Source organism: Somniosus microcephalus, chromosome 5 (genome assembly GCF_052327205.1).
Source record: "Somniosus microcephalus isolate GS21.2 chromosome 5, FLI_Smic_1.0, whole genome shotgun sequence".
Lineage (NCBI taxonomy): Eukaryota > Metazoa > Chordata > Chondrichthyes > Squaliformes > Somniosidae > Somniosus > Somniosus microcephalus.
In genome coordinates, this window is record NC_140991.1 from 316,856,076 (window position 1) to 316,872,006 (window position 15,931).

General features: G+C 49.7%; 1 protein-coding gene across 1 annotated transcript in view; it reads right to left on the reverse strand.

Annotated features, from left to right (window-relative positions):
• The window catches only part of cpne4b (copine IVb), a 542,136-nt gene that overhangs the window by 59,367 nt on the left and 466,838 nt on the right, over window positions 1-15,931 (reverse strand). The window contains exons 8-10 of the mRNA XM_085989288.1: window positions 11,808-11,906; window positions 11,563-11,649; window positions 7,225-7,284 (exon numbers count right to left, since the gene is read on the reverse strand). Coding sequence (XP_085845414.1) covers window positions 7,225-7,284; window positions 11,563-11,649; window positions 11,808-11,906 — 246 coding nt within the window. The remainder of the gene's footprint in view (window positions 1-7,224; window positions 7,285-11,562; window positions 11,650-11,807; window positions 11,907-15,931) is intronic.

The window sequence follows — 15,931 nt, forward strand, 5'->3', positions numbered from 1 at the left end:
CCTTTTTTACGCAGCGAGTGGTGAGGACCTGAACTCGCTGCCGACGGAAGTGGTGGAAGCGGAGACACTCAGGGGGAAAAATTCAGTTGCTTAGCGCCTCCCGTTTGTGCCCTAAGAGGGCACTAACGGGGTTCAAAGCAACTAGCGCCCGGGCGCGGCGATGTTTTTGCGGTGGCGCTAAACACTACCGCCACGCTCTCCTGCGCTGGCAGATCGTGACGCCAGTCGAGTGCGCAATGCCCCGGTAGCGCCCCGGACCGGATATTGAGTGGCGCCCCCTGCCTTACCGCCTGCCGCTAGCAACGACAGGTTGAGGGGAGCGTTTTGCAGTCGGGAAAGGACTGGGGGAGCGCTATTTAAAGGCGACCGCTTCCTGCCTTTTTTTGTCGCCGACGTTTTTGCACCACGCATTCTGAGAGAGAGAGAGAGACTTCTGGAGAGATTCAACGCTGTGTGAAGGAGTTTTGGGTACTGAGCAGCACTTTGCAGGTTTAATTTGATTTGCCCTTCCTTGTATCGATTTAGAAGAGACTGTGGGGGCTGCACTCTGAGCTCTTTCCCTGGGTCTCTCCATTGTTCTTTCCAGCAGATTTGATGTACAGGTCTCTCCAGGCCGAGATTCAAGGCTGCAATGAGCAGGGTGTGGATGGAGAGCAAGATCGACCCTCCCCTTTAAGAACTGGCCGGCGCCAGTGTGTCTGTGTTCCATTGCTGACTGACATCACATGAGCTTCGCCAGCGCTCTGAGGTAGCGCCTCGCTCCTCGGCGTTAGCGCCTTAAGAGAGGTGTGTAGCGCCTGACTTAACGCTCTAATCACCTCCAGGGGTGATAAAAGCCAAGTTTGCAGTCAAAGACGATAATTAGCGCCAGGCGCTAAACTTTGCGTCCGGCCGATAATCGCGCCCCAAACGGGGCGATACCGAATTTCTCCGCCTATGACTCTATGACGTCGGGTGGGAGGAGGCTCGTGTGGAGCATAAACACTGGCATAGACCAGCTGGTCCGAGTGGCCTGTTTCTGTGCTGTAGACTCAAGGTAATTCTTTGTTGCTGTGAGAGGCCACGCATTGACTGGCAGAGCATCGCCATTTTTGCAAACAAGGGGTGTGGATATTCCTTGAGATGCCACACAAGCCAAGAGGGAAGACTTTGCTGTCTGGTGATATCGTGGATTGGGGTACCAGCTTATTGGCTGCATTCCCAAGTCACGATGTCCTCAGAGTGTGCAATCGGCACAAAACCTCTGCTCCCGGCCTGTGAGTGACCAGCGGCTTGAAAGAAAGGAACGCTGCAGCAAGGGAGGATTAAGAGTCACCAGCAAGGGCCCAGCTGTCTCATACTAGAACAGTTAGGATAGTATCAGAACTCAGTAAAATATCTTTCCCATCGAAAGCAGTTCATTGTTGTAAATTGAAGTCAAATTCTGTGATCTAGGAGTTCTGAATCGGTTAATGTCCCAACATTAACACCCACCCATACCAACCCAGTCATTAATCTCCTTTGGAATTTTCTGTATACTGGCAATGAATGGTTATTTACCTATGCAGTGAACCCTGGTGGAATAGTGTGTGTGTGTGTATGTGTGTGTGTCTGTGTGTCTGTGTGTGTCTGTGTGTCTGTGTGTGTGTGTGTGTCTGTGTGTGTCTGTGTGTGTGTGTGTGTTTGTGTGTGTCTGTGTGTGTGTCTGTGTGTGTGTGTGTGTGTATGTCTGTGTGTCTGTGTGTGTGTGTGTCTGTGTGTGTGTGTGTGTCTGTGTATGTGTGTCTGTGTGTGTGTGTCTGTGTGTGTCTGTCTGTGTGTCTGTGTGTGTAACCCTCTATTCCCTTCTCCCTCATATGCTTGTCCAGCCTCCCCTTAAATGCATCTATACTATTCGCTTCAACCACTCCCTGTGGTAGCGAGTTCCACATTCTCACCACTCTCTGGGTAAAGAAGTTTCTTCTGAATTCCCTATTGGATTTCTTGGTGACTATCTTATATTGATGACCTCTAGTAATGCTCTTCCCCACAAGTGGAAACATTCTCTCTGTATCCACTCTATCCAAACCTTTCATAATTTTAAAGACCTCTATTAGGTCACCCCTCAGCCTTCTTTTTTCAAGAGTAAAGAGACCCAGCCTGTTCATCCTTTCCTGATATGTACACCCTCGCATTTCTGGTATCATCCTTGTAAATCTTCTCTGCACCCTCTCCAGTGCCTCTATATCCTTTTTATAATATGGCGACCAGAACTGTACGCAGTACTCCAAGTGTGGTCTAACCAAGGTTCGATACAAGTTTAGCATAACTTCTCTAACTAGTCATTATTTCTGGATATATCAACAAGCGTCAACTAAATTCCTGAGGCCAAGAAACTGGCCAACAAAACAACAGCGGCATATCATAGAAACCGTCTTTCACCTGAACAGAAATAGGGCTGATGTACATCGGGACGTTTTGTCTGATGACCAATCTCTAAATATCTTCATTTTCCATCCCATTAGCCTCAGGTCTGTGTCCCATCGTGCAGCAAAGCCACGAGCAGGGAGCTGATGTCCTACCTGGCGCTGAGCACTCTCAGTGTTTGCTCCCCTTTTGTTTCTGACTGCCTGTGAGCTGCCACCAATTCCCCCCGCCTCTCCCTGAACCTCATGCTGGCCATCACGATCAAAGTCTCCATGGACAGCAGGCACTTGGAGGGCGGTGCTCGGGGTTTGCGAAGCACACGGCGGATGATGCCGCCTGAATCAGTAGCTCGGTGCCAAATCTCTGCGACTGACTTCCCGTTCCTCCGAACATCAAACATCCTCCACTGTGCCTGCGCCACAGTCACAGGATCATCATCGTGACCGCTGCTCACGATGCGGTCTCCTCTACATTGGGGAGAACAAACGCAGATTGGGCGACTGCTTTGCGGAACACCTCCATTCAGTCCGTAAGGGTGACCCCGAGCTTCCGGTCCCCTGTCACTTTAATTCTCCGCTCCACTCCCACTCTGATCTCTCTGTCCTCGGCCTCTTACACTGTTCCAATGAAGATCAACGTAAGCTCGAGGAACAACACCTCATCTTTCGATTAGGCACTTTACAGCCTTCTGGACTCAACATCGAGTTCAACAATTTCAGATCATAGCTTCTGCCCCATCTTTTTTGTCTCTCTCTCACATGGCAGCTGTCGATCATTCTGCCATTGCCATTTACATCTCCTCTAGACCCGTCTTTTGTTTCTTTACTTGTCCCATTACCATCTCCTCTTGCCTCGCACCATCATCCCTTTTCTCATTTAATCTCTCCTGCCTTCCACCCTATCACAGACCTTCCCTTTTGTTCTTTCCTCCCCTCCCCCCTTTCCCTGTTCCTGCACTTGCTTAAAACCTGTCACATCACAGAATCACAGAATCACAGAAACCCCACAGTGCAGATAGAGGCCATTTCAGCCCATCGAGCCTGCACCGACACATATCCCACCCGATCCCCGTAACCCCACGTATTTAATCCCCCCTAACACTAAGGGTCAATTTATCATAGCCAATCATCCTAACCCGCACATCTTTGGACTGTGGGAGGAAACCGGAGCGCCCGGAGACATCTCCAACTTTTTCCAGTTCTGACGAAAGGTCATCGAGCTGAAACGTTGACTCGGTTTCTCTCTCCACAGATGCTGCGCGTTTCCCAGCATTTTCTGTTTTTATTCCAGAGGATCATCAACAAGGTGTGAAAATGCAAGTGGGAGAAACATGAAGGAAATTGAGGCAGACGCAATGCTGGTGGGTGAAATTAGTAAAGAGCCAGACTGTGATATTTCCCTGAACATCCCTTTATTAATTTGTTGTCCACTTCAACAACTCTGCAGGTTAAAAGCAAATGTAATTACATGCCTGTCCTCACATAGCAACCTGACATCAAAACCAGCAGCGATAGGGAAAGTGCCAAATGTCAACGCGTGCAGAGTACCTGATGTGGGTTCAAACAATCTTCTGTTGTTCAGTTGAGTATTAAAGCATTAGGTCTTAGGGTTATAATCTCTTTATTTTTTTGTCTACTATGGCTAAAATTCGGAGTATAATTTCCTCAGAGTGTGACGCAGTTTACAAGCAGAGTTTCGTCAGTAGTTCTGAGTGTAGGTGTGTGCTCAAGAAGGTTTCTCTCATTTTTCTCAAACTTAACACAAAAGCTTCTTTTTTTGCACACTGACTACTTTACCAAACTTGACGTGGCCTTGCCTTATTTGGTAGTCGTCGGTCAATGCACCATCCCTCAGCCGATTCTTACGCACACAAGTTTAAATTTCTCTGCACATTTATACATCAACATCCTTTTGCAATGCATGTCAACATCCCCTTGCGTAGGTTGCAATGGTGTATGGTGGGATGTTTACAGTATGGCTCCGCCATAAACAGCCCGAAGCCTTTCTTCAATCTTAAACACTGGCTGTTGCTAGGGTGATGCGCACTTCTCTCTCGACTGTTGCTCAGCTAGGGTATCTCTCTCTCCCTCGTGTACCAACGCCTGGTCATTTTTCCAAACATAATGATGGGATATATTAATCTACGCTGTACGATCTAACGTTACGGTCTTTCTTATTTATCAAGGGTTCCTTCTCTCTCGAATGGGCCCTCCTCCCCATGTGCCAAGCCCAGATGAGAGGGAGCAAGGGGGTGACTGTCGAGTGCCCAGGTCCCTCCCGTCAGTGCTGCTCCGAGACTGAATCGCCTATGTCACAGTCTCATGTTCCGCAGGGCTCAGGCTGAAGGCGGCTCTGAACATGGGACGGCTTCAAATTGATTATAAATATCTGGATAAAATTATGAGGGGCCTGGATGGAGTGGATAGGAAGGACCTATTTCCCTTAGCAGAGAGGTCAATAACCAGGGGGCAGAGATTTAAAGTAATTGGTAGAAGGATTAGAGGGGAGTTGAGGAGAACTTTTTTCACCCAGAGGGTGGTGGGGTCTGGAACTCTCTGCCTGAAAGGGTGGTAGAGGCAGAAACCCTCATCACATTTAAACAGTACTTGGATATACACTTGAAGTGCCGGAACCTACAGGGCTACGGACCAAGAGCTGGAAAGTGGGATTAGGCTGGATCGCTCTTTTTCGGCCGGCACAGACACGATGGGCCGAATGGCCTCCTTCTGTGCTGTAAATTTCTATGATTCTACAGCTGAAAGACGCGTACATTTTAGTTGACGGAATCACAGTGTGAGTGGGGGGGAGGGGCGGTGTGGGGGACGGGAGGGCGGTGTGGGGGGGTGGTGCGGAGGGGGGGAGGGGCGGAGTGGGGGGGCGGAGTGGGGGGGCAGGAGCGGGCGCTGTGAATCAGGTCGCAAACGTGTGACGCCACAGAATGTGGGCCACGCCGGCTGATACTCTCGCACCGCAGAGGCCAGTGACGAGACGCGGTTCCCCTACGCTCGCTCAGCCACACTCGGCCCGAAGGTTGGGGAGACAGTGAAGAATTCATACCCTCCAAAAACCGCGCCCCCACCAACACCGATATACACGTCACTAGAATTACAACGTTAACGACATTAACAAAGGGACAACACGACTTCAAAGGGCCGAGTTACCATGGCTACCCACAGGTTTCCCCCCCCCCCCCGCTCGCCACCCCCACTGTTTGAACATACCAGTCTCTGGCTGCGTATTAAGCCTCCACCCCAGGCAAGCGAGTTCCTAATTTTAACCCCAAATTGCGGATGTCCCATCCATCCCCGGACCCCCCCCCCCCCGACCACCCCCAGCAAAACCGAGCGGGATTGGCGTCTGAGGGCTGCCGGAAGGAGGGTGAGAGGTGGATCTCGGCCGAATTGGATCACAGGATCTTTTGTTGTCTGGTTTACCCGGAGAGTTTCCAGCTTCCAGATGTTAAAACCTACCTCTTTCACGTCCTTCTACCTCCTTGTGTGGCTCAGTGTCAGATTTTGTTTGATAATCGCCTCGCGGAGCGCTTGTGTTGTTGTTGTTGTTGCTGGCAGTGACCCGATCAGCCACCTCTGTCCAGGCCTGGCTGACAGTGACCTTGGGGATGCTACCGCATGTGCTGGGGAAGACTACCGACCTCCTGCCCCCTCACTCCCTCCACAAGGGAGGCATCAGAAAAGTGAAGGGGGTGCGGGGCAACCATTTGACTCATCTCTGAAGCCAACAAGTCTTCCAGAGGTGTCGAGCGCGAGCAAGGGATGCAACCTCGCTTTAAGAGGTGGAGTCTCACTTTAAGAGGCAGAACCTAAGAGGTGGAGCCTCACTTTAAGAGGGTAAGCCTCGCTTTAAGAGGTGGAGCCTCGTTTAAGAGGCGGAACCTTGCTTTACGTAGTGTGGAAACGCGGCTAACGTTACCTGGGTCATGTGGGTGGGCTGCCTGATTCTGCAGGCGATTGGGTGAGCAGCCCGCCCACATGACCCACGTTAAAGAGGCCCCCCAGGAGTTCAAACGGTCGGCGTCTCACACCGCCCCCCCCCCCACCCCGGGCCGTGCCTCCGTTTCCCCCCCCCCCCCCGGCCCCCCAAGTTAAAATCGACCCTTGGTTCTCAGCCGATTGCCGGTTAAGGCATCTCAGCGTCAGCTAGAAATGAAAACAGAAGTCGGTGCAGACGGGTGGTCTCTTCTTCTTCTTAAGCAGCCCCTCGGAACCGAGGATGACTTGCTTCCACACTAAAAATGAGTTCTCAGGTGACTGATGAGTCCAATGCGGGACCTACAGTCTCTGTCACAGGTGGGGCAGACGGTGGTTGAAGGGGCGGGTGGGTGGGGTGCTTGGGTTGACGTGCGCTCCTTCTACCTCACCGAGCACCTCCTCCCGTCGGCCATCATAAGAACATAAGAAATAGGAGCAGGAGTAGGCCAATCGGCCCCTCGAGCCTGCTCCACCATTCAATAAGATCATGGCTGATCTGATCCTAACCGCCAATCCACTATCACCCAGAGAAGGGCTGACTCACACACAGATCAGTGCAGGGGACAGACAGCCTGGCTCTTCTAAGCCCCTCACTCGCTCAGCTCTTCCTAATGAAGGCCACCGTGGCACTTTACGTCGCTCAATCCGCATGGGCAGAACTGATTGGCGCGCAACAGGTGGAACACTCTACTCCGAAGATTGCTGAAAAGCCACTCGATTATATAATGCCCTCTGCCCGGCCAGCCTCGCTGAAATATTCATGCCCGTTAATATGTTTCGGCAGCTACAGCAAGACAGGGCAGAGCTGGATTTTAAGTTTGATTAAAATCTGTAATGAAGAGTCACTTACTGTAAACTGAATCTGACATCCGCCCATGATGTAATCAAGGAAGGAGTGCATCTTGTGAATCTGCAGGTCGGAGAGAACTTTAATTACATTTGGCAAGAGAATCATAGCTTTCACTCAGACAAGCACTTCACGAAAACCACTCCAGCGCTAAGACATTCCACGAGGCGCTTGGGTCAGTAGCAGGATTAACGGTCCGGGCCAGGAGCTCGTGGGCCCTGGGCTGATTCACATCGCATGAATAACAACTGGCTAAAACTCAAATGGGGGAAGTAAGCAAGTAAAAGCAGAACGGACGGAATCCGCTTTATCGTTGCCAAGTACACAACCAACACACGGAAATTGCGCATCGCTCCCTGATTGTGCAGAGCACATGAGGCAGGCGGGAAGATGGGAAGGGACGATGTTGTTGAACAAAGTATCCTGATAACACCGTAAATTGCAAAGCTGAAACTCAAGCAGCGTGTGATCACCAGAGTAGCAAATCTGAACGTCTCAAGCATGCAGCGAGACATTTATATTCCTGGTAACACACTGGGCGAAATTTGATTGCGTTATGTCAGCGCTAAAAGTGTAACAGCTGTGCTGAGTGTGAGTGTGTGTGTATCTATGTGTATGGCCGAACTGTGTGTAAGAGCATAAGAACATAAGAATTAGGAGCAGGAGTCGGCCATTCGGCCCCTCGAGCCTGCTCCGCCATTCAATAAGATCCTGACTGATCTTCGACCTCAACTCCACTTTCCCACCCGATCCCCATATCCCTCGATTCCCCTCAAGTCCAAAAATCTATCAAAAGTGTCAGCAGAGGCTCAGTGGGCAGCACCCTCGCCTCTGAGTCAGAAGGTTGTGGGTTCAAGTCCCACACCAGAGACTTGAGCACAACAATCTAGGCTGACACTCCCAGTGCAGTACTGAGGGAGTGCTGCACTGTCGGAGGTGCCGTCTTTCGGATGAGACGTTAAACCGAGGCCCCGTCTGCTCCGTCAGGTGGACTTAAAAGATCCCACGGCACTATTTTGAAGAAGAGCAGGGGGAGTTCTCCCCGGTGTCCTGGGGCCAATATTTCTCCCTCAATCAACATCACTAAAACAGATTATTTGGTCATTATCACATTGTTGTTTGTGGGAGCTTGCTGTGCGCAAATTGACTGCCGCGTTTCCTACATTACAACAGTGACCACACTTCAAAAAGTACTTCATTGGCTGTAAAGTGCTTTGGGACGTCCGGTGGTCGTGAACGGCGCTGTAGAAATGCAAGTCTATCTTTTTTTAATCGATCTCAGCCTTGAATATACTCAACGACTCAGCATCCACAGCCCTCTGGGGCAGAGAATTCCAAAGATTCACAACCCTCCGAGTGAAGAAATTCCTCCTCATCTCAGTCTTAAATGGCCGACCCCTTATCCTGAGACTGTGCCCCCTGGTTCTAGATCCCACAGAAATGCTTTGTGCTTTTCGAAATGGGAATCCAGAGGGCTAGAAAGTTGGTCTCGCCCCGTTTGGGCAGGGGGAGGGGGGGTAACTGTTGAAAGCTGGGAAAGTTAGCGCCAGGCGCTAATGATCCCCAGCTTTAAAAAAAATTGGGTTTTGGAGCTCCAGGAAGAAAGTGGATCAAACGCTAAATCAAGCGCTCCGCTTCCTTCCTGGAGCGCAGCAGGCGGGAGGCGGGGCGAGGCAGTGAGCAGCTCCACACTGGGCTGGGCCGCACTGTCATGTTGGAAGGCTCCTTCGTTCCCTTAAAGGGATGGGCCATCGCTGCAGGCTCTGCAAGAGGAAAACTCACCTGGTCCCCGACGGCAGTCGCGATCTGGACCAATCAGCCCGAAGCACTGCAGCAGAGTGCTGGGCCGATCGAGCGCGGGGGGAACAAAAAAAAAAGCAAAAAAAAGCCAGAGAAGGAGCGGTTGATTTTTTCTTTTCCCCTTACTTCGGCCGCCTGGCCTTTAAGTGTCGCCCCCGAAGTGCCCGGCCTCCTGATCAACGCCTCCTGCCGCTGCCGGTGTTTTCGCCCGGCGATGCCGCAGGGGGCGGAACCAAAGATCGGGTCCGGGGGGGGGGGGCGCTGCGCGGCCGGCGGTGACGTTGCCGCGCCCGGGCGCTAAGTCATTAGCGCCCCGTTATCATCCCCCCGAGGCGCTAACGTGAGGCGCTAAGGAGGCCAACTTCTAGCCCATAGGGTTTTTTTTTATAGAGGTAATGCGCGGACAGCGGTAAAACTAGATCAGCTTTGTGGGCATAATGGATCACGATTAGCATCACGACAGCAGCAGGGCTACCAGTCTGCCGGCTGAAATTCACTGCTTTGGGCCATTATATTCAGTGGCTTCAATCACCGTTCTGTGCTGCTGAATAATTCTCAGGCAATTTACGTACATTACTGTGTCTTTTTACACTGGTGTACAACCGGCTTGACACAGGGCAACGTGAACTCTGAGGTCGCTTTCTGTCTGCGCTGGAAAAAAGTGACTACATTTTATTCTCTTGACAAACAAACACAAAGAATGTGCTTACACTCAAGTGTAAGTAAGGATGTCTTAAATGGAAAAAAAGACAAAACCAAATTGTGCTCTGAGGTGTATTAGTTGACATAAACTGGGCTTGTATTCCCTCGAGTATAGAGGATTGAGGGGTGAGCTGATCGAGGTGCTTAAGATGTTAAAAGGGTTCTATCGAGTAAATGCAGCGAGACTATTTCCGCTGTTGGGAGAATCAAGAACGAGGGGATATATTCTTAAAATAAGAGCTGGGCTATTCAGGAGGGGAATCAGGAAGCACCTTCCCCACACCCAAGGGGTAGTAGAAATCTGGAATTCTCTGTCCCCAGAGGCTGAGGATGGGAGATTTCAAGACTGAGATCGATAGAATTTTTGTTAGGTAAGGGTATCAAGGGCTAAGGAGCTAAAGCGGGTAAATGGAGTTTACCATGATCTAATTGAATGGCGGAACAAGTTGGAGGGGCTGAATGGCCTTCTCTTATTCCAAAGTGGCTACATGGGAGGTCACAGCAACCATTACTATTACGAAAGTGTCACCATTCCACTAGCAATGCCTGACTGCCAGTTAAACACAGAAATCTGCCCACTCCTTTTTTTTATTCGTTCATGGGATATGGGCAAGGCCGGCATTTATTGCCCATCCCTAGTTGCCCTCGAGAAGGTGGGGGTGAGCCGCCTTCTTGAACCGCTGCAGTCCGTGTGGTGAAGGTGCTCCCACAGTGCTGTTAGGGAGGGAGTTCCAGGATTTTGACCCAGTGACGATGAAGGAACAACCGATATATTTCCAAGTCAGAATGGTGTGTGACTTGGAGGGGAACTTGGAGGTGGTGGTGTTCCCATGCGCCTGCTGCCCTTGTCTTTCTAGGTGGAAGAGGTCGCGGGTTTGGGAGGTGCTGCCGAAGAAGCCTTGGCGAGTTGCTGCAGTGCATCTTGTAGATGGTACACACTGCAGCCACGGTGCGCCGGTGGTGGAGGGAGTGAATGTTTAAGGTGGTGGATGGGGTGCCAATCCAGCAGGCTGCTTTGTCCTGGATGGTGTCAAGCTTCTTGAGTGTTGTTGGAGCTGCACTCATCCAGGCAAGTGGAGAGTATTCCATCAGACTCCTTACTTGTGCCTTGTCGATGAGGGAGATGGTACATTAATGGAAAAAAGTTTCCATGACTCCAAAATGTGTTTGTGTAGCCCCGAGGTTTATGTTGGTGGAAGGAGCAAGCTGGGGTTGAGCAAAGCAAACTGTACAAGACACAGCTCCTGCACCACAAGCATCCCAGAAGACAAGCAGCCACTTTGCAAAATACCAACAATAAAGCGACTGAGACCCACCCCCCACTCCCCCCAGGCGGGGGGAGGGAGAAGGAGAAACGATTGCAAATCAATATGGAACAAACACATCTCGATGTTTAGTGGTATAAGAACATAAGAATTAGGAGCAGGAGTCGGCCATTCGGCCCCTCGAGCCTGCTCCGCCATTCAATAAGATCATGGCTGATCTTCGACCTCAACTCCACTTTCCCGCCCGATCCCCATATCCCTTGATTCCCCAAGAGTCCAAAAATCTATCGATCTCAGCCTTGAATATACTCAACGACTGAGCATCCACAGCCCTCTGGGGCAGAGAATTCCAAAGATTCACCACCCTCTGAGTGAAGAAATTCCTCCTCATCTCAGTCCTAAATGTCCGGCCCCTTATCCTGAGACTGTGACCCCTGGTTCTAGACTCTCCAGCCAGGGGAAACAACCTCTCAGCATCTACCCTGTCAATCCCTCACGTTGGGTTGGTAATGTTTTAGATTTTTGTAACTGGTCATTTCTACACACAGCCAGAGGAGAAAGGAAAGAGCCTCACTTTACAAAGGTTGAGAATGACTATCCCGGAATTCTTGTAATTTTTCTTCTTCAGCTTGTACTTTTGGTTGACGCACTCCCACTGAACCTGCAATCAGAGACATTGGACACAAGAACAACATGGTCACATGGGTGGGGTTTTTTACACCAATTAGCTCCGTCAGTGAAGGAAAAAAAACACTCGTGAATTTTCATTACAAAAGAAAACTGTGTTGAAGGTCCAAAGGTAAAAGGTGCTTTTCCTACCTGTCTGCCATCCATTGCCCCTCGCATTTCTACAAAGTTCGACGTGAACTCTCCGATAAAGTCGTGCTTACCATTGGAGTCCCAATCCCAGACTATCGACTGAAAGACAAGAACAGGAGACACGAGTATGTTCACGGGCAGGCAACGCTTCAAAGGCAAAATAAACCCCGTTCAGCTCAGCATCGCTCAGCGCATTCTTTAGCGGATCAATTTTAAAAAAAATTGGTTACATGCTTAGAAAGAAAGAAAGACTTGCACTTCTATAGCGCCTTTCACCACCTCAGGACGTCCCAAAGCGCTTTACACCCAATGAAGTACTTTTTGAAGTGTAGTCACTGTTGTAATGTAGGAAACGCGGCAGCCAATTTGCGCACAGCAAGCTCCCACACACAGCAATGTGATAAAGACCGGATAATCTGTTTTTAGTGATGTTGATTGAGGGATAAATATTGGCCCCAGGACACCGGGGAGAACTCCCCTGCTCTTCTTCGAGATAGTGCCGCAGGATCTTTTACATCCACCTGAGAGGGCAGATGGAGCCTCTGAAAGATGACACCTCCGACAGTGCAGCGCTCCACTGGGAGTGTCAACCTGGATTTTTGTGCTCAAGTCTCTGGAGTGGGACTCGGACCCACAACCTTCTGACTCAGAGAGAGAGAGAGAGCTATGTTGGTTGGGGGTCCAGCATCTCTCAACTGGGTTCGGAGCAGGTAGAGTGCCTTTGTGGACTGGAGGGGGGAGAGGTTGCATCTTTTATTCGTTCACGGGATGTGGGCGTCGCTGGCATGGCCAGCATTTATTGCCCATCCCTAATTGCCCTTGAGAAGGTGGTGGTGAGCCACCTTCTTAAACCGCTGCAGTCCGTGTGGTGAAGGTGCTCCCACAGTGCTGTTAGGGAGGGAGTTCCAGGATTTTGACCCAGCAACGATGAAGGAACAGCCGATATATTTCCAAGTCAGGATGGTGTGTGATTTGGAGGGGAACTTGGAGGTGGTGGTGTTCCCATGCGCCTGCTGCCCTTGTCTTTCTAGGTGGTAGCGGGAAAGTGACTGTGAAAACGTTGACGTGTATTGGTGTTCCCAAGCAATGTTCCCTTTAAGCCATGGGGCTCTCGGTTGTGCAGTTTTTCGAAGGGGCTGGGCACCCAAAAAAAATAAGAGGGAACATTGCTCCCTGGGCCGTAAATTACATACGATTGGTAAATTTTTACCTCCTTCATTTAAAATGCAAATGTAAGAAATCACACAACACCAGGTTATAGTCCAACAGCTTTATTTGAAATCACAGGCTTTTGGAGCGCTGCTCCTTCGTCAGGTGAAGTGGAGAGATGCATAAAAACACAGCTCTGTTTTCCTGACTGACCTGTTTGGACACCATTTACACCTTTGATTGCTGTGATTATCTCTCTGCCGAGGTGTGATAAATGGCAGTTAGAAAGACTACCTGTAAACATCTGACATTATTCTCTGACTATATAAGCTGTGTTTTTATGCATTTCTCCACTTCACCTGACGAAGGAGCAGCGCTCCGAAAGCTTGTGATTTCAAATAAAGCTGTTGGACTATAACCTGGTGTTGTGTGACTTCTCACATTTGTCCACCCCAGTCCAACACCGGCATCTCCACACCACATTTAAAATGCAATGTACTGTCTTCCTGCATTTGAGTACGATAAAATACAAGTTATTATCTCCTTTACATCAATGCTTTGTGCATTAAAATTGTTCTAAAATTTATGTCCATTACAATAATTTTATGATGTTGCAAGGAAGACTACAGACCATTAGCTTATTATCTCAGTCAGCCCCAATACCTGCAAACATGCTCACCTGCTGTGTGAGAGTATTACCTTCTGAAGATGGGAAACTCAAAAATCAATTACTTTCATTATCATTTTATATTATATACAAACATAGTGGACAGTGATGGTAGCAGGAAAATCAATGAACTGGGAGAGGGAACTAGCAACAAAAGGCTTTTGTTAATGTTTTAAGGACAGCTAGATAAGGTGGTTCAGAAGGCCTACGGGGTACTTGTCTTTATTAGCCGAGGCATAGAATACAAGAGCAGGGAGGTTATGCTCGAACTGTATAAAACACTAGTTAGGCCACAGCTTGAGTACTGCGCGCAGTTCTGGTCACCACATTACAGGAAGGATGTGATTGCACTAGAGAGGGTACAGAGGAGATTTACGAGGATGTTGCCTGGGCTGGAGAATTTTAGCTATGAGGAAAGATTGGATCGGCCGGGGTTGTTTTCTTTGGAACAGAGGAGGCTGAGGGGAGATTTAATTGAGGTGTATAAAATTATGAGGGTCCTAGATAGAGTGGATAGGAAGGACCTATTTCCCTTAGCAGAGAGGTCAATAACCAGGGGGCAGAGATTTAAAGTAATTGGTCGAAGGATTAGAGGGGAGTTGAGGAGAACTTTTTTCACCCAGAGGGTGGTGGGGGTCTGGAACTCACTGCCTGAAAGGGTGGGAGAGGCAGAAACCCTCATCACATTTAAAAAGTACTTGGATATACACTTGAAGTGCCGGAACCTACAGGGCTACGGACCAAGAGCTGGAAAGTGGGATTAGGCTGGAGAGATCTTATTGGGCCGGCACAGACACGATGGGCCGAATGGCCTCCTTCTGTGCTGTAAATTTCTATGATTTCTGTGCAACTGGGGAATTTAAATTCAATTAACTAAATAAATCTGGTATAAAAAAAAGTTAGTAACCATGAAACTATCGGATTGTCATAAAAACCCATCTGGTTCACTAATGTCCTTTAGGGAAGAAAATCTTCCGTCCTTACCCGGTCTGGCCTACATGTAACTCCAGACCCATAGCGATCACCTCAAGTTTACGTAGGGTGGAATGTGGGAGACCAGCCAGGAGTGCGTTGGAATAGTCAAGTCTAGAGGTAACAAAGGCATGGAGGAGGGTTTCAGCAGCGGATGAGCTGAGGCAAGGGCGGAGACGGGCGATGTTACGGAGGTGGAAATAGGCGGTCTTAGTTATGCTGCGGATATGTGGTCGGAAGCTCATTTCTGGGTCAAATATGACACCAAGGTTGCGAACAGTGAGGTTCAGCCTCAGACAGATAGCCTCAAAGCACAGTGCATCACTGTGGGAGCTTTACAACATTTGCACCACACAAGTGCCAGGCAATGACTCTGTGTGTCAGCTGTGGCCGCACCCTCGCCATTGAGTCAGAAGGTTGTGGGTTCAACTCCCACACCAGAGACTTGAGCACAAAAATCCAGGCTGACGCTCCCAGTGCAGTACTGAGGGAGTGCTGCACTGTCGGAGGTGCCGTCTTTCAGACCAGATGTTAAACCGAGGCCCCGTCTGCTCTCTCAGGTGGACGTAAAAGATCCCATGGGCACTATTTCGAAGAAGAGCAGGGGAGTTCTCCCCAGTGTCCTGGGGCCAATATTTATCCCTCAATCAACATCACTAAAAACAGATTATCTGATCATTTATCACATTGCTGTTTGTGGGAGCTTGCTGTGCGCAAATTGACTGCTGCGTTTCCCACATTACAACAGTGACTACACTTCAAAAAGTACTTCATTGGCTGTAAAGCACTTTGGGATGTTTGGTCGTGAAAGACGCTGTAGAAATACAATTCTTTATTTTTTTATCCAACAAGCGAGAGTCTAACACCTCCCCTTGACATTCAATGGCATTACCATCGCCGAATCCCCCACCATCAACATCCTGGGGGGTCACCATTGACCAGAAACTTAACTGGACCAGCCACATAAATACTGTGGCTACAAGAGCAGGTCAGAGGCTGGGTATTCTGCGGCGAGTGTCTCACCTCCTGACTCCCCAAAGCCTTTCCACCATCTACAAGTCACAAGTCAGGAGTGTGATGGAATACTCTCCACTTGCCTGGATGAGTGCAGCTCCAACAACACTCAAGAAGCTCGACACCATCCAGGACAAAGTAACCCGCTTGATTGGCAACCCATCCACCACCTTAAACATTCACTCCCTCCACCACCGGCGCACCGTGGCTGCAGTGTGTACCATCTACAAGATGCACTGCAGCAACTCGCCAAGGCTTCTTCGGCAGCACCTCCCAAACCCGCGACCTCTTCCACCTAGAAGGACAAGGGCAGCAGGCGCAT